The sequence below is a fragment of the Heterodontus francisci genome, chromosome 28 (genome assembly GCF_036365525.1).
Source record: "Heterodontus francisci isolate sHetFra1 chromosome 28, sHetFra1.hap1, whole genome shotgun sequence".
Lineage (NCBI taxonomy): Eukaryota > Metazoa > Chordata > Chondrichthyes > Heterodontiformes > Heterodontidae > Heterodontus > Heterodontus francisci.
In genome coordinates, this window is record NC_090398.1 from 17,218,749 (window position 1) to 17,237,899 (window position 19,151).

At 45.2% G+C, this 19,151-nt stretch overlaps 1 protein-coding gene across 1 annotated transcript in view; it reads left to right on the top strand.

Annotated features, from left to right (window-relative positions):
- LOC137385105 (zinc finger protein 692-like) overlaps positions 1-19,151 on the top strand; it is an 85,489-nt gene that overhangs the window by 42,290 nt on the left and 24,048 nt on the right. Inside the window, exons 4-5 of the mRNA XM_068059874.1 lie at positions 4,541-5,392; positions 17,858-17,909. Of these exons, the coding sequence (XP_067915975.1) occupies positions 4,541-5,392; positions 17,858-17,909 (904 nt within the window). The remainder of the gene's footprint in view (positions 1-4,540; positions 5,393-17,857; positions 17,910-19,151) is intronic.

Sequence of the window (19,151 nt, forward strand, 5' to 3'; positions counted from 1 at the left end):
GTTTCAGTGCTGTATCTCTCTATGACTCTATTTGCTAGCATCCAATTGTCAAGGACCATTCTAGAATCGAGGGAATTTTGGAGTGGAATGCTGGACTTCATATCTGGGGGAATACAAGGTGGTGGTGGGCAGTGGTTGGAAGTCATGTTTCAGCGACACAAAGCCCTGGTTACACCACACCTTGCGTACTGAGAGCAGTTCTGGACACCACACCTTGGGAAGGATATATTGGCCTCGGAGAGAGTGCAGCGCAGATTTACGAGAATGATAGCTGGATTCTAGGGGTTTCAGTTATGAGAATAATTTTACAAACTAGGGTTGTGTTCCCTGGAACTTAGAAGGAGAAGGGTGATTTGATCCAAGATTTCAAGATATTAACGGGAACAGATAGGGTAGATGAACAGAAGCTATTTTGCTAGTTGGGGATTCTTGGACGAGGGGGCCCAGGCTCATAATTAAATCCTAACCTTTTCGGAATGAAAGTGGGGAACGCTTCTACGTGTGAAGGGTGATAGAAATTTGGAACTCTCTTCTGCAAATGGCAATTAATGCTAAAACCATTGGTCATTTAAAATCTGATATTGATAGTTTTTTGTTATCCAGAGGTATTAAGGGATATGGGGAAAATGGTATATGGAGTTAGGTCGCAGAAGAGTGATGATCTTATTGAATGGCAGAACAGGCTTGAGGGGCTGAATGGCCTCCTGCTGTTCCTGTCTTCCTCTGCCTGTCTCTGTCTCTTTCTCTAGTTCCCTCATACTGTCTTACTCTCTCCCTCTATCTCGCTGTCAGTTCCTCTTTCTTTGAATGTGTGTCTTTCTCTCTGTCCTTCTCTCATCGCTACTGCGTGACTGCGTGTGATTGTTTTTTTAAAATTCTTTCATGGGATGTGGCTATCGCTGCCTAGGCCAGCATTTATTGTCCATCTCTATTTGCCTTTGAGAAGGTGGTGGTGAGTTGCCGTCTTGAACGGCTGCAGTCCGTCTGGTTTAGTTACATTCACAGAGCTGTTAGGGAGGGAGTTCCAGGTTTTGGGGAGCCAGGAGGTGAGTTACTCGCTTCAAAATTCCCAGCTTCTGACCTGCTATTGTTGCCACAGTATTATCCGGCTGGTTCAGTTATTTTCTGGTCAATGGTAACCCCCAGGATGTTGATAATAGGGGATACATTGGTGGTAATGCTGTTGAATGTCAAGGGGAGGTGGTCATTGCCTGGCACTTGTGTGACACTGATGCTACTTGGCACTGATCAGCCCAAGCCTGACTGTTGTCCAGCTCTTGCTATTTGTGGGAATGGACTGCTTCATTATCTGAGGAATTACGAATGATATTAAACATTGTGCAATCAACAGCAAGCATCCCTACTTCTGATCTTATGTTGAAGATTATTGGTGATGCAGCTGAAGATGTTTGGGTTTAGGACACTACCCTGAGGAATTCCTGCAGCGTTATTCTGGGGCTGAGATGATTGGCTTCCAAGAACCACAATCATTTTCCTTTGCATTAGATATGACTCCAAACAGTGGAGAGTTTTCCCCCTGATTCCCATTGACTCCAATTTTTGCCAGGGCTCCTTGGTGCCACACTTGGTCAAATGCTGCCTTGATGTCAAGGACAGTCACTCTCACCTCACCTCTTGAATTCAGCTCTTTTGTCCATGTTTGGAACAAGGCTTTTAGAAGGTCTGGAGCCAAGTGGCCTTGGCTGAACCAAAACTGAGCATCGGTGAGCAGGTTATTGCTGAGAAAGTGCTGCTTGACAGCACTGCCAACGGCACCTTCCATCGCTGTGCTGATGATCAAGAGTAGACTGATAGGGCAGTAATTGGCCGGATTGGATTTGTCCTGCTTTTTTGTGTACAGGACATACCTGGGCAATTTTTTACATTGCTGGGCAGCTGTTGGTGTTGTAGCTGTACTGGAACATCTTGGGGCTAGGGGTGCAGTCAGTTCTGGAGCACAAGCTTTCAGTGCGACAGACAGGATGTTGTCGGGGCCAGTAGCTTTTCCTGTATCCAGCGTAATCAGCTCAGGAACATAGAAACGTAGGAGCAGGAGCAGACCATTCAGCCCATCGAGCCTGCCTCCCCAATCAATATGAACATGGCTGATCATCTACTTCAATGACTTTTCCCCACATTATCCCCATATCCCCTTGGGTCATTTGTATTTAGAAATCTGTCAATCTCTGCTTTAAACATACTCAATGACTGAGCTTCCACAGCCCTCTGGGGTAGAGAATTCCAAAGATTCACAACCCACTGAGTAAAGAAATTTCTCCTCATCTCTATCCTGAGTGGTTTCCCCCTTATTTTGAAAGTGTGTTCCCTGGTTCTAGACTCTCCAACCAGGGGAAACGTCTTAGCTGCATCTACCCTGACTGTCCTTTTAAGTATTTTGTAGGTTTCAATGAGATCACCTGTCATTCTTCAAAACTCCAGAGAATACAGGCCCAGTTTCCCCAATTTCTCTTCATAGGCCATCCCGGGAACAAGTCTGGTGAATCTTCATTGCACTCCCCCGATGGCAATAATATCCTTCCTAAGGTAAGGGGACCAAACCTGCACATGGTGCTCCAGGTGCGGTCTAACCAAGGTTGTATACAATTGAAGCAAGACTTCACTACTCCTGTACTCAAATCCTCTTGTGATAAAGGCTAACATACCATTAGCCACCTTAATTGCTTGCTGCACCTGCATGTTAGCTTTCAGTGACTTATTGACAAAGACACCCCGGTCCTTTTGTACATCTACACTTTCTAATCTCTTACCATTAAAGAAATACTCTGCACGTCTGTTCTTCCTACCAATGTGGATGACTTCACATTTTTCCACTTTATATTCCATCTGCCACATTCTTGCACACTCACTAAGTCTGTTCAAATCCCCTTGAAGCCACTTTGCATCTTCCTCACGACACACATTCCCACCTAGTTTTGTGTCATCCGTGAACTTGGAAATACTACATTTGGTCCCCACATTCAAATCATTGATATATATTGTGAACAGCTGGGGCCCAAGCACTGATCCCTGGAGTACACCACCAGTCACAGTCTGCCAACGCGAGAATGGCCGCTTTATTCCTACTCTCTGCTCTCTGCCTGTTCACCAATCCTTAATCCATGCCAGCATGTTACCTCCTATCCCACGTGCTTTAATTTTGCTAACCAACCACCTGTGGGGGACTTTATCAAAAGCCTTCTGAAAATCCAAGCATAACACATCCACCAACTCCCCTTTATCAATTCCGTTAATAGCATCCTCAAAAATCTCCAACAGGTTCGTCAAACATGATTTCCCATTCATAAATCCATGCTGACTGTGCCCAGTCAGATCTTTATTATCCAAGTGTCCATTTATCACATCCTTTAGAATAGATTCTAGCATTTTTCCAATGACTGATGTAAGGCTAACAGGTCTGTAATTCCCTGTTTTCTCTCTCCCTCCCTTCTTAAATAGTGGGATGACATTTGTGACCTTCCAATCTGCAGGAACCGCTCCAGAATCTATCGAATTAGGAAGATGATCACCAATGCATCCACTATCTCCATAGCTACCTATTTCAACACTCTGGGATGTAGAATATCAGGTCTTGGGGACTTATCAAACTTCAGCCCCATTAATTTCCCCGATACAACCTTCTTACTAATACTAATTTCCTTCAATTCCTCATTCGCCCTGATCCCTTGGATCTCTAATTCTGGGAGATTTCTTATATCTTCATCAGTGAAGACCGACACAAAGTAATCATTTAGCTTCTCTGCCATTTCTCTATTCCCCATTATAAATTCTCCTGACTCTGCCTGTAATGGACCCACTTGATAACACGTGGAGTGAATTGAATTGGCTGAAGATTGGCACCTGTGATGCTTAGGTAGAGGATGGGATTGATCATCCACTCTGCACTTTTGGCTGAAGATGGTTGCAAATGCTTCAGCCTTTTCTTTTGCACTGACATACTGTGCTCCCGATCATTGTGGATTTGGATGTTTGTGGAGTCGCCTCCTCCAGTTAGTTGTTTATGTCCACCACCATTCACATGTGGATGTGGCAGGATTGCAGAGCTTTATTCTCATCTGTTAGTAGTGGGATCACTTAGTTCTGTCCATAGCATGTGCGTAGTCCTGTATTGTAGCTTCACCAGGTTGCACCTCATTTTTAGGTTTGCCTGATGCTGATCCTGACTGCACTCCTACACTCCTCATTGAACCAAGGTTGGTTCCTGGCTTGATTGTGATGGTAGAGTGAGGGATACACACCGGGCCTTGAGGTTGCAGACTGTGATTGAATGCAATTCTGTTGCCGTTGATGGCCCACAGCACCTCATGGTTATCCAGTTTGGAGTTCCTAGATCTGTTCTGAATCTATCCCATTTAGCATGATGGTAGTGCCACAGACCATGATGGAGGGAGGGTGTCCTCAGTGTGAAGATAAAGACTTTGTCTGTCTGAGCATGCGTCTGCCTGTGTACCTCTCTCTTTGTATATGTCGGTGTGTGTGTACCATGTGTTTGACTGTGTACTGACTCCCTGTCTCTGTACAGGACCCGGTGTCACTGGCGAGGACTTGAATGTGCTTCGTACCTCGAGCGATGCCTTGCGCCAGCTTGTGGTCTGGGCACATGACCACAGCCAAGAGTGTGGCTTCATCCCCGACCTGAAGTCTGTTGTATTGGAGCGTACGGGAGGCTCGCTGACGGCAGTTTGGGAGTGTATCGCAGGCCACTCTTACCCGTGGTTACTGCTCGCAAGTGCTGCGGCCGTCCCAGACTGCGGTACCAAGGCAAGGACCAGGAGCAGGACCAGGAACCGTGAGCGGGCTCAGAGCAGCTCCGCTGAACATGGGGATCCTCCTGAGGGTGGGCACTACCTCCGAGCGCCTACCGGGGTCCCTCTGGAGAGGACCATAAAGATGCAGCAGGTTCCACGGGACTTGGCTTCGGAGAGCAGCGGTGGGTCGGAGCTGAGCAGCGAGAGCGATTCGAGCCAGAGGAAGGCAGCGTCGGATCATGAGAGGCTGCCACACGGGTCAAAGGGTATTGGTGACGAGGCAGAGGATGACTGTGAAAACTCTGCAGCATTGGGCCCAAGCGGTCCCCGCACATCCCAGCATCCATCACCTGCACATGGTCATAATTCAACGTCGCCGACACTGGGCAGCAGGAGAAGAAGGAACAAGGCACAAGAGTGCAGCCAATCGGGGAGCTGCGAGCCCCCTGTGAAGGAGCTGGCAATGCTTGGAGACACTGGGCCAAACAGAAAGCACTCTGCTCGAAGGAAACGCACTGACATGGGCCCTGCGAGCGGCCTGGACACCATGCAGCTCGTGTGTGAGTCAGACTCGGCCACAGATGAGGAACTGCGACCGGGATCCAGGAAAGCAGGAGCATTACCGGGTAAGGGCGGAATCGCGAAACAGGAAGCAGCACCATGCTCATTCCCATCATAACATAACATAGGAAATAGGCACAGGAGTAGACCATGTGGCCCCTCGAGCCTGCTCTGCCATTCGGTACGATCATGGCTAAGCTTCAGCTTCAACTCGCTTTCCTGCCTGCTCCCCATATCCCTTTATTTCCTGAGAGCCCAAAAATCTGTCTATCTCAGCCTGATGTATATTCAATGATTGAGCATCCACAACCCCCTGGCGTTGAGAATCCAAAGATTCACAACCTTCTGAGTGAAGAAATTTCACCTCAACTCAGTCCTAAATGATTGGCCCCTTATCCTGAGACAGTGTGTCCATGTTTTAGATTCCCCAGACAGTGTGTACCATGTCAAGCCCCTTGAGAATCTTGTATGTTTCAATGAGAACACCTCTCATTCTTCTAAATACAGTGAGTATAGACCAAATTTACACAGCCTCTCATCCCAGGAACCAGTCTAGTGACCTTGCACCGTACCATATATCTTTCCATAGATATTGAGACCAAAACTGCACACAGTACTCCAGGTGTAGTCTCTCCAAAGCCCCGTACAATTGTAGAAAGATTTCTTTATTCCCGTACTCCAGTCCTCTTGCAATGAAGGCTGACATGTCATTTGTCTTCCTAATTGCTTGCTGTACCTGCCTGCTAACTTTGTGTTCCCTGTACAAGTATAGCCAAGTCTCTCTGAACATGAACATTTATAAGTTTCACACCTTTTTTAAAAAAAAGTACTGCTTTTCTGTTCTTACCAAAGTGAATTACTTCACAGTTCCCCACATGAGACTCCATCTGCAAACTTCTTGCCCAATCACATAACCTGTCTCTATCTTTTTGCAGCATCTTTGTGTCCTCCTCACAGTTTACATTCCCATCTAGCCTTATATCGTCAGCAAATTTGGATATATTATTCTTCTTTTCGCCTAAGTCATTAATATAGATTGTAACTAGCTGAGGCCCCAGCACTGATCCTTGTGACATTCCACTTATCACAGCTTGCCAACTTGAAAGTGCCCTGTTTAGCCCTCCTCTCTGCTTCCGGTTAGTTAACCAGTCCTCTATCCATGCTAATATATTACCTCCAATTCCATGAGCCCTTGCGTAGTAGCCTTTTATGTGGCATCTTATCGAATGCCTTTTGGAAATCCAAATATACCAACAAGAAGAACAACTTGTATTTACACAGCACTTTAATGTAATAAAATGTCCCAAGGCACTTTGCAGGAGTATTATAAAACAAAATTTGACACCAAGCCACATGAGGAGATATTGGGTCAGATGACCAAAGCTTGGTCAAATAAGTAGGTTTGAAGGAGTGTCTTAAAGGAGGAAAGTGAGATAGAGAGCCAGAGAGGTATAGGGAGGGAACTCCAGCGCTTAGGGCCTAGGCAACTGAAAGTGTGGCCACCAATGAAGGAGTGATTAAAATCAGGCATGCTCAAGAGGCCAGAATTAGAGGAGAGTAGCTATCTTGGGAGGCTTGCATGGCTGAAAGAGATGAGGAGGGGTGAAACCATGAGGTATTTGAATTCAAGGGTGAGAATTGTAAAATCAAGATGGTGCTTGACCGGGAGCCAGTGCAGGTCAGCGAGCACAGGGTGGGGTTGCGGGGAGTGGGTAATCAATGAACGGGAGTGGTGCAAGTTAAGACACGGGCAGCAGAGATTTGGATGACCTCAAAGCTACGGAGGGTAGAATGTGGGAGATCAGACAGGAGTGTATTGGAATAGTCAAGTCTAGAGGTAACGAAGGCATGTATGAGAGTTTCAGCAGCAGATGAGCTTAAACAGGGGCAAAGTCAGGCAATGTTACTGAAGTGAAACTAGGCGGTCTTAGTGATGGCGTGAATATGAGGTCAGAAGCTCATCTCAGGGTCAAATGTGACACCAAGGTTGCAAACAGACTGTTTTGTTCTCAGACTATGGAGTCAGTAGCTAGGAAATGAAGTTTGGTGTGGAGACCAAAAGCGATGGCTTCCCAATGTTTAATTGGAGGAGATTTCTGCTCATCCAGTACTGGATGTCGGATAAGCAGTCTGATAGTTTAGCAATGGTCGCGAGAGATGGTGGTGAAGTAGATCACATCTACTGGTTGCCCTTTACCTACCCTATGGTTTACATCCTCAAAACACTCTTCATAAATTTGTCAAATACGGTTTCCCTTTCATGAAACCATGTTGACTTTGTCTGGTCATGCTATGATTTTCCAAGTGCATTGGTAAGACTTCCTTAATGATAGATTCCAGCATTCCCGATGACTGATGCCAGGCTAACTGGCCTGTAGTTCCCCATTTTCTTTCTCCCTCATTTCTTGAATAGCATTGTCAGATTTGCTAGCTTCCAATCAGCTGGAACTATTCTAGAGTCTAGGGAATTTTGGAAAATCATAACCAGTTCATTCACTATCTCTGCGGCTACCTCTTTTAAAACTCGAGGATGTGAGCCATCAGGTCCCTTAAGTTTCTCCAATACTTTTTCTATCCTGATATTAATTGCCTTAACTTCCTCACTCTTATTAGCCCCTTGGTTACCCTCTATTTCTGGTGCATAATTTGTTTCTTCTATTCTGAAGACACACAAAATATATCTTTTCAACGTCTCTGCCATTTCCTCATGATAATTTCTCCGGTCTCTACCTCTAAGGGGCCAATGTTTATTTTAGCTTCTGTGCTTTTTCTATATTGTAAAAGCTCTAACAATCTGTTTTTATATTCCTGGCTAGTTTACTCTAATTCTATTTTTTTCCCTTTTTATTAACTTTCTGGTCAGCCTTTGCTGGTTTCTAGCATCCTCAGTCTTACTACTATTCTTTATAACATTACAAGCCTCTTCTTTGAATCTAATATTATCCGTAACTTCTTTAGTGAGCCACGGATGGATTTTTCTTGCTGGGTCTTCGATTTTTTTAATGGGATGTATTTTTGTTGAACATCTTGAGTTGTTACTTTAAATGCTATCCACTGTTTATTTATTGCCATATCTTTTAGTTGATTTACTGAATCAACCGTAGCTGCATACCTCAGTTCAAAATTCCTGTTTGGGTCTGGAGTATGTCACTTTCAAACTTAATATGGAATTCAGTTGTATTATGATCACTCTTTTAGCCCAGAGGATCTTTTACAATGAGATTACTAGTTTAGCCTGCCTCATTGCACAATACTAAATCTAAAATAGCCTTATTCCTAATTGGTTCTAAAACTTATTGTTCCAGGAATCTATCGCAAAAGCATTCTTTAAGTCCATTTTCCAGAATACCTTTGCCAATATGATTGTCCAGTCTATATGAAACTTAAAGTCCCCCACAATTTTTACATTTCATTTGTTACAAGCTCTAATTATTTTTTGCTTTATCCTCTGCCCAACAGTGTAACTAGTATTAGGGGGTGCAGAAACTACTCCCACCAGCGTTTTCTGACACTTTTTATTCCTAATCTCCACCCATACTGATTTCATCAATAGAGAAGACTGCCATGCCAAACCTGTGCTCTACCAACTGGGATTGTTTGATGCAAAGTGCAGAGGGAGCTTTACTCTGTATCTAACCCATGCTGTATCTGCCCTGGGGGTGTTTGATGCAAAGTGCAGAGGGAGCTTTACTCTGTATCTAACCTATGCTGCAGCTTCCCTGGAAATGTTTGATGGGACAGTGTAGATGGGAGTTTCACGCTATGTCTAAACCGTGCAGAACCTGCCCGATTTGAGTTTGGTTGCACGGAATAGCGTGATCTTTAGTGCTTGCTCTTTTTCTATTCATGTAGTAGCCTGTTCTGTGAATGTGTGATGGCATAGTATTGAGGGAACTTTAGTGTGTAGAAACCCATGTTGTACCTGTTCTGCAAGTGTTTGATGGAACAGCATGGAGGAAGATCTAGAGTCGTAGAGTCATTACGGAACAGAAGGAGGCCATTTAGTCCATGTCGCCTCTGTTTAGAGAAGTCCAGTCAGTCCCATTCCCCTGCTGTATCCCTGTAGCTCTACAAGTTTATTTCCCTCAAGTTCCAGTCCAGTCTCCTTTTGCAATCGTTAATTGTCCCTGCTTCCACCACCTTGTCAGCAGCAAGTTCCAAGTCATACCAGTCGTTGCATAAAAAAAACTTCATCACATCCACCCTGCATCTCTTGCCCAAATCCTTAAATCTGTGTCCCCTCGTCCTTGTGCCATCAGCTAATGGGAAGAGCTTTTCCTTCTCCACCTTATCTAAACCTCTCTCAATCTTTTGGTAGTATAGAACTTGAGTATTGCTGAAAATAGAGACACACGTTGACAGCATGTCATCGACAACATGTCTCCATTTTCAGCAATACTCTCATAATCCTGTATACCTCTCCAAATCTCCCCTCAACCTCCTTTGCTTCAAGTAGAAAACGCCAAGTAACCTTTTAACTAAAATTCCCCCTTCCCTGGAGCCAACCTGGTAAATCTCCTCTGCACCCTCTCACGTCCTTTCTAAAGCATGTAAATGCATTGGAAGTAGTACAGAGAAGGTTTACTAGACTCACCGGGAATGGACGGGCTGTCTTACGAGGAAAGATTGGACAGGCTAGGCTTCTATCTGCTGGAGTTTAGAAGAGTAAGAGGCGACTTGATTGAAACATATACGATCCTGAGGGGTCTTGACAGGGTGGATGTGGAAAGGATGTTTCCCCTTGTGGGAGAATCTAGAACTAGGGGTCACTGTTTAAAAATACGGGGACACCCATTTAACACGGAGATGAGGAGAAATTTTTTCTCTGAAGGTCGTGAATCTTTGGAATTCTCTTCCTCAAAAGGCAGTGGAAGCAGAGCCTTTGAATATTTCTAAGGCAGAGTTAGGTAGATTCTTGATAATCAAGGCAGTGGAAGGTTATCGGGGGGAGTTGGAAATGTGGAGTAATCAGTTCAGCCATGAACTTGTTGAATGGCGGAGCAGGCTCGAGGGGCCGAGTGGCCGACTCCTGCTCCTAATTTGTATGTTCGTATGTGAAGTGTGGTGAGCAGAACTGGATGCAGTACTCCAGTTGGGGTCTAACCAGAGCTGTATAAAGATTCAACATAACTTCCCTGCTTTTATACTCAGAAACTCTATTTATGAAGTCCAAGATACCATATGCTTGGCGAACTACTCTCTCACTATGTTCTGCCACCTTCAAAGATAGATGCGCAGAGCCACCAGATCTCTCTGTCCCTGTACACTCTTTAGAACTCCACTGGCTACCATCCTCCAGTCTGAAAAACAACCATTTATCATGTCTTACTGTTTTTGTCCTTACGCCAAATTTTTATCCAAGCTGACAATGAGTCAGGCGCTTCAATTTTGTTAACCAGCCTTTTATGTGGTACTTCTCAATTGCTTTCTGAAAATCTGTATAGACCGTATCTGTTGCATTCCCTTCATCAACCTTCCCTGTAACTACCTCAAAAATGTCAATTAGATTAGTCAAACACAGTCTTCCTTTTACAAATCCGTGCTGGCTCTCCTTAATTAGCTCAAACCCCTCCAAGTACCTGTTGATTTTTTTTCCCCCCTGATTATTGTTTCTGAAACTTTTACCCACCACGGTTGTTAAACTGGCTGATAATTTTCAGGAATGCCCTTAAACCCTTGAAGAAGGATATCACCTTTGCCACTTTCCAATCCTCTGACATCTCCCCCATATCTAGGTAAAATTGGAAGATTATGGCACGCCCTTCTGCTATCCTCCTACCCCCACTTTCCTTATCAATCTGAGATGCCAGTTATCTGGACCAGGTGACTTATCTATTGGAAGCTTAGCAAGCCTCTCCAGTACTTCCTTCCTATCAATGTTCACCTCATCCATTGCCTCGACCATCTCCGATATTTTGTCAGCATCCTCTTCCTTAGTAAACATCAATTCAAAGTACTCATTGAGTATTCTAGCCTTGCCCTGCACCTCAAAGCATACATCTCTATCCTTGTCCCTACTAGGCCCCACCCAACCTCTTACTACCTGTTTTTGGGTTACCTTTTTGGTTAACTACCATCCTACTCTCGTATTCTTTCTTTGCCGGTCTTATTTTCATCTTCACTTACCTTCTCAACTAATTGTATTTGGCCTGGTTCTCATTTGAAGAATTCACCTGACAGGTCTTAGACCAAGGAGCCCTGACTTTGGTTCCCTAGCCTTTGCCTCTTGTTAGAATGCACCTAGCTTGTACCTGAAATATCTCTTCTTTAAAGCATTTGCATTAAATTTATAGGTTAACTCGTTCAACTACTTAATGTAACTACAGATAACAGTTGAGTGATATTTCTAAACTTGGAACCTAATTAGTCAAATAAAACACAATAAGGATGGCAGGGCAGGTGATGTGTTGCAGTTGTAGCATGTGGGAGAGCTGGTAGACACCAGTGTGATCCATGGCAACCACATCTGCAGTAATTGTCTGCAGCTCGAGGAACTTCGGCTCAGAGTTGATGAGCTGGGGTCCAAGCTTTGGACAGTGCGATGCATTAAATAGGAGGAAAGTTACCTGGGCACTTTATTCCGAAGGTTGTCACACCTCTTAGTCTAGGTACTTCTGATTTGGTCAGAGACAGGAGGCTCTGACTGCAAGAGAGGCAGGTATGGGGATTGAGAAAGTAGCAGTGGAGGAGCCTCAGCCCCTGCATTTGTCCTTCGAGATTCTTGTAGCTTGTGTGGACAAGTGCAGGGACTGCAGGGTGACTGATCAAACTGACCACGGAACTGTGGTGCAGGGGGCCATTTAAGTCAGGGGTGTAAAAGGAATGTAGTTGTAATTGGGACAGTATATTTAGGGGCATAGATACAGTTCTCTGCAGCCAAGAGCATGAGTTCTGAAGGCTGTGTTGCCTGCCTGGTGCCAGGGTTGAGGACATCTCCTTGGTGCTGGAAAGGAACTTGGAGTTGGGGGGGTGGGGGAAACGATCTAGTTGTCGTGGTGCATATGGGTACCAGTGACATAGGTAGGACTGAGAAAGAGGTTCTGCTGAGGGAGTATGAGCAGCTTTGGGTTAAATTTAAAAAGCAGAACCACAAAGGCAATTATCTCTGGATCACTACATAGCCACAAGCAAATTGGGGTAGGGTAAATAAGATTAGAGAGTTAAATGCGTGGCTCAAAGATTGGAGTGGGAGAAATGGGTTGTGATTCTGTGATTCTTGGGGCACTGGCACGAGTACTGGGGAAAGTGGGAGCTGTGCCGTTCGGATGGCTTTCACCTGACGTGCTGGGATCAGTGCCCTGGCGAGTCGTATAACTGTGGCACCAGAGAGGGCTTTAAGATAAATATTTGGGGCAAGGGTTCATGTGAGGGAAGTTTTGGAAAGTTGAAGATCCTGTTTGACAATTTTTAAAAAGTTTTTTTTGGCAATGTAGCTAGTCGGGTAGATAAAGGGGAACCAGTAAATGTAGTATACTTGGATTTCCAAAATGCATTTGATAAGGTGCCACACAATTTTAATACATAAGATAAGGGCTCAAGGAGTGGGGGGTGATAAATTAGCTTGGAAAGAGGATTGGTTAACGGACAGAGAGTAGGGATAAATAGGGCATTTTCAAGTTGGCAGGCTGTGACTAGTGGAGTGCCGCAAGGGTCAGTGCTGGGGCCTCAACTATTTACAATCTATATTAATGACTTGGATGAACAGACACAGAGTAATGCATCTAGGTTTGCTGACATTACAAAGCTAGGTGGGTGAGGAGGACACAGAAAGGCTACAGATATAGACAGGTTGAGTGAGTAGGCAACAAGGTGGCAGATACAGTATAATATGGGAAAATGTGAGGTTATTCATTTTGGTTGTAAGGATAGAAAAGCAGAATATTTTTTAAAAGGCGTGATACTTGAAAACGTTAATTTCCATAGAGACTTGGATGTACTCATACAAGGAACACAAAAAGTTAGTAATAAAAACAAAAAATGCTGGAAATACTCAGCAGGTCTGGCAGCATCTGTGCAGAGAGAAGCAAAGTTAACGTTTCAGGTCAGAGACCCTTCTTCAGAACTACAGTAAGCAATTAGGAAAACAAATGGCATTTTGACCTTTATCGCAAGAGGATTGGACTGCAAGACTAAAAGAAGTCTTGCTACAATTGTATGGGGCTTTGATGAGACCACACCTGGAATACTGTGTGCAGTTTTGGTTTCCAGATTTAAGGAAGGATATATTTGCATTGGAGGCTGTACAGTGAAAGTTCACTAGAATGGCCCCTAGATTGAGGCGTTTGTCCTATGATGAGAGGCTGAGCAAATTTGGTCGGTACTCTCTGAAATTTAGAAGAATGAGAGGCGATAACATTGAAACAGGTTCTGAAGGGGCTTGACAGAGTAGAAATTGAGACATGGTTTTCCCTGGCTGGGGAATCGAGAACACGGGGGACACATTTTCAGGGCAAGGGGCCGATCATTTAGGTCTGAGATGAGCAGAAATGTCTTCACTCTAAGGGTTGGGAATCTTTGGAATTCTCTACCCCAGAGGATTGTGGATGCTCCGTCGTTGAATATATTTAAGGCTGAGGTAGATTTTTGGTGCCTCAGGAAATCGAGGGATATGGGGAGTGGGCACAAAAGTGGATTTGAAGTGAGGACCAGGCCAAATACACTAAGTTAAGAGGGGAAGGGGAAAGAAAAATACAATTGCCAAAGAGAATATAAGAATAGAATGGCAGTCAACATAAAAAAAAAACCCGAAAGTCTTTTACCGGCATATAAATAGTAAACTGGTAGAAAGAGGTGGGGTGGGGCCTATTAGTGACAAAGACAGTGATATATGTTTAAAGGTGATGGGCAAGGCAAGGATACTTAATGAGTACCTCGTATCTGTGTTTACTAAGGAAGACAATGCTGTCAAAATATCAGTATAAGAGTGGATGAGGTGACAATTTTCTTTTTATTTGTTTGTGGGATGTGGGCATCATTGGCTAGGACAGCATTTATTTCCCATTCCCAGTTGCCCTTGAGAAGGTGGTGGTGAGCTGCCTTCTTGAACTGCTGCAGTCCATTTGGGGTAGGTACACCCACAGTGCTGTTAGGAAGGGAGTTCCAGGATTTTGACCCAGCAATAGTGAAGGAACAGCGATATAGTTCCAAGTCAGCATGTTGTGTGGCTTGGAGGGGAACTTGCAGGTGGTGATGTTCCCATGCATCTGCTTCTCTTGTCCTAGGTGGTAGAGGTCATGGGTTTGGAAGGTGCTGTTGCAGGAGCCTTGGTGAGTTGCTGCAGTGCATCTTGTAGATGGTACATGCTGCTGCCACTGTGCGTTGGTGGTGAAGGGAGTGAATTGTGAAGGTGGTGGATAGGTTGCCAATCAAGCGGGCTGCTTTGTCCTGGATGGTGTCGAGCTTCTTGAGTGTTGTTGGAGCTGCACCCATCCAGGCAAGTGGAGAGTATTTCATCACACTCCTGACTTGTGCCAAGTACATGATGGACAGGCTTTGGGGAGACAGGAAGTGAGTTGCTTGCCACAGAATTCCCAGCCTCTGATCTGCTCTTGTAGCAACAGCATTTATGTGGCTGGTCCTGTTCAGTTTTTGGTCAATGGTGACCCCCAAAATGTTGATAGTGGGGGATTCAGCGATTGTAATGCCATTGAATGTCAAGAGGAATTGGTTAGATTTTCTCTTGTTTGAATTGGTCATTACCTGGTACTTGTGTAGCGCGAATGTTACTTGCCATTATCCGCCCAAGCCTGGATGCTGTCCAGGTCTTTCTGCATGTGGACTTGGACTGCTTCAGTATCTGAGGAGTCACGAATGTTGCTGAATATTGTGCAATCATCAGTGAACACCCCCACTTCTGACCTTATGATTGAAGGAAGGTAATTGATGAAGCAGCTGAAGATGGTTGGGCCAAGGACACTACCCTGAGGAGCTCCTGCAGTGATGCCCTGGAGCTCAGATGATTGACCTCCAACAACCACAGCCATCTTCCTTTGCGCTAGGTATGACTCCTGCCAGCAGAGAATTTCCCCCCTGATTCTCATTGACTGCAATTTTGCTCGGGCTCCTTGATGCCATACTTGGTCAAATGCTGCCTTGATGTCGAGGGCAGTCACTCCCACCTCACCTCTTGAGTTCAGCTCTTTTGTCCATGTTTGAACCAAGGTTGTAATGAAGTCAGGAGCTGAATGGCCCTGGTGGAACCCAAACTGAGCATCACTGAGCAGGTTATTGCTGAGTAAGTGCCTCTTTATAGCACTGTCGATGACCCTTCCATCACTTTGCTGAAGACCGTGAGTAGACTGATGGGGAGGTAATTGGAAAGGTTGGATTTGTCCTGGTTTTTTTGTGCACAGGACAAAACTGGGCAATTTGCCACATTGTCGGGTAGATGCCAGTGCTCTAGCTGTACTGGAACAGCTTGGCTAGAGGCGAGGCAATTTCTGGAGCTCAAGTCTTCAGTACTATTGCTGGAATGTCGACAGGGCCCACAACCTTTGCAGTATCCAGTGCCTTCAGTTGTTTCTTGATATCATGTGGAGTAAATCGGATTGGCTGAAGACTGGCATCTGTGTTGCTGGGGATCTTGGGAGGAGGCTGAGGTGGATCATCAACTCGGCACTTCTGGCTGAAGATGGATGCAAATGCAAATTGATAGGCAGGATGTACTGGAAAGGCTGGCTATGCTTAGAGTGAATAAGTTGCTTGGCCTGGATAGCTTGCATCTCAGGTTGCTAAAGGAAATGTGGGTGGAGATAGCAGAAGGGTTTGCCATAATCTTCCAATCTTCCCTGGATACGGGGGAGGTGGCAGAGGATTGGAGAGATGCGAATGTGACACCTGTATTCAAGAAAGGGTGTAAGGACATTCCTGGTAACTACAGGCCATTTAGTTTAACATCAGTGGTGAGTAAGGTTTTAGAAACAATAATTAGGGGGAAAAAATCAACAGGCACTTGGAGAGGTTTGAGTGAATGAGGTAGATCCAGCATCGATTTGAAATAGGCAGATCATTTATCTAACTTATTTTTTTGATTAAATAACAGAAAAGATTGACGAAGGGAATGCAACGGATGTTGCTTATATGGAATTTGACAAAGTACCACCTAACAGGCTGATGAACAAAATTGAGGCTCATGGAGTAGGAGGGTCTGTGTCAGCTCGGATAAAAAACTGACTTAAAGAGAGAAAATAGTGAGTCATTATAAATGGTTGTTTTTCAGGCTGGAGGATGGTAGACATTGGTATTCCCCAAGAGTCAGTGCTGGGACCACTGCTTTTTTGATATAGGTAAATGGCTTGGATATTGGAATACAGAGTAAAATTTCAAAATTTACCAATGACACTAAACTTGGACGTGTGGCAGGCAGTGAGAATGATACAAATCAATTGCAACAGGCCATAGGCTAGCATAACAGACAAACTAGTGGCAAATTGAATTTAATAAAGGGAAATGTGAGACGATGCATTTTGGCAAAACGGATAGGGATAGGCAATATAGACTTAATGATCCAGATCTAAAGAGTGTACAGGGACAGAGGGACCTGGGGGTTCTTGTGCGTAGATCTTTGAAAGTGGCAGGTCATGGTGAGAGAGTAGTTTGCAGAGCGTATGCGATCTTGGCCTTCATAAATAGAGGTATCGAGTACAAAAGCAGGGAACCTTTATAAAGCTCTGGTTAGGCCCCAACTGGGGTGTTGTGTCCAGTTCTGGTCGCCAAACTTTAGGATGGAAGTGAGTGTCTTGAGAGCGTGCAGAGGAGATTTACCAGAATGGCTCCAGGGTTGGGGGATTTTGGTTTGGTTGGAGAAGCTGGGGTTGTTGTCCTTGGAGCAAAGGTGGTTGAGGGGAGATTTGATAGAAGCGTACAAGATTCTGACAGGTTTGGATAGGGTAGACAAAGAAAAGTGGTTCCCATTAGTTGGTTGTACAAGGACTAGGGGACACGGGTTTAAGGTTTTGGGCCAGAGATGCAGGAGGGATGTGAGAAAGAAGATTTTTATGCAGCGGGTGGGAACGACTTGGAACTCGCTGCCTACGAGTGTGGTGGAAGTGGAGACAGTCAGTGACTTCAAGAGGAAGTTGGATGAAATAGACTTGGAGGGCACCCGGGTTAGGGCAGGAGAATGGGTCTGACTGGATTGCTCTGCAGAGAGCTGGCGTGCACCCGATGGGCCGAATGGTCGCTGCCTGTGCCATTATGACTTTGATTCTGAGTTTGAGTAACCCTGTGCTGTAGCTCCCCTGGGATTGTTTGAAAGCACAGTGTATAGAGAGCTTTACTCTGTATCTTACCTGTGCTGTCTCAGCCCTGGGAGTGTTTCAAATGACACTGCATGGATTGAAGTATTTATGACTGTACGAGCACCCACTACTGAGGTGGTTTCACATCTTAGTTGCTGAGGTGGTTTCACATCTTAGTTGACTGATTATGGAATTTTATTTTTTGCAGATAAGAATAGGATTTCAGCCTCCATGGGATTGGTAGAGTTTGAAACAGTGTCTGATTATTTCTTGCCTTTGCTCCTATTTCAGAAACCCAGGCTGCAGACAGGAATGATGGGGAGTTGGAGGTTTGGGATGAAAGGTGAGATCGCGTTGAGAATCTCAAGAATGCTCTTCAGGTCATTGGCTATTTTAAAGATTTTTATTCTTTGAGCTATGTTCTCACTTCTCTTTGGGCTCTGCTGTGTCCTGGACTGTCTTACTCTCCTTGCGGATCCTCAAATCATGCGCCAACTCCCAGTACCAGTGACTTACTTGCAAGTACATTGCAGGGCATAGGCGAGCAGAATGGGCAGGCAAGTGACAAATGGAATTTAATACAGACAAGTGTGAGATGATGCATTTTGGCAGAAGGGTTAGGGAGAAACAATATAGACTTAATGGCACAGTTCTAAAGAGTGTGGAGGACTTGGGGGTGCATGTGTATTAATCTTTGAAGATGGTAGGAGAGAGTGGTTCGCAAAGCATATGGGATTTTGGGCTTCATAGATAGAAGTATTGAGTACAAAAGCAGGGAGGTTATGCTGAACCTTGATAAAGCTCCGGTTGGACCACAGTTAGAATATTGCATCCAGTCCTTCAGCTGGGATGTGAGGGTCCTTGAGAGGATGCAGAGGAGATTTATCAGAATGGTTCCAGGGATGGAGTATAGTAGCAACAAGATGAGGCTGAAGAGGTTGAGGGGAGATTTGACAGAGGTGTAGAAGATTATCACAGGTTTAGATAAGGTCATCAAGGAAGAGCTGTTCGGGTTAGCTGATGCTACAAGGACCGGGGGGACCGATTTAAGGTTTTGGGCAAGAAATGCAGGGGGGATGTGAAAAAGGACATTTTTATGAAGCAAGTGGGAATGACATGGAGTTCACTGCCTATGACATGGTGGAAACAGGGGTGATCAATGATTTCAAAAGCAAAATGGATGGGCACTTGAAAAAAATAAATTTGCGGGGCCAGGGGGTTAGAGCAGGGGAATGGGGCTGATTTGTTCCAGAGAGAGCCGACATAGATGCTATAGGGTGAATGGCCTCCTCTTGTGCCGTTGCTCTATGACTCTATATATCGTCCCCCCCCATGTGGTGATCCTGGGTTCAACCCAACCACGACACCCCTGCCTCTGCTTGCAGATCCGATACTGAACCCTCCCCCTCCTCCAATGCCCTGATGCGCGCGCGCCCCCCCCCCCCCCCCACCCCCAGTGCCCTGACGTTCTCCCCCCCCCCCCCCCCCCCCTCCCCCAATGCCCTGGCCCCCCCCGTTTACATTGCTGTATCTGCTCTGGTGACATTCCCCTTAGGGAGTAGTTTTCTTGATGCAATCTGCGCCC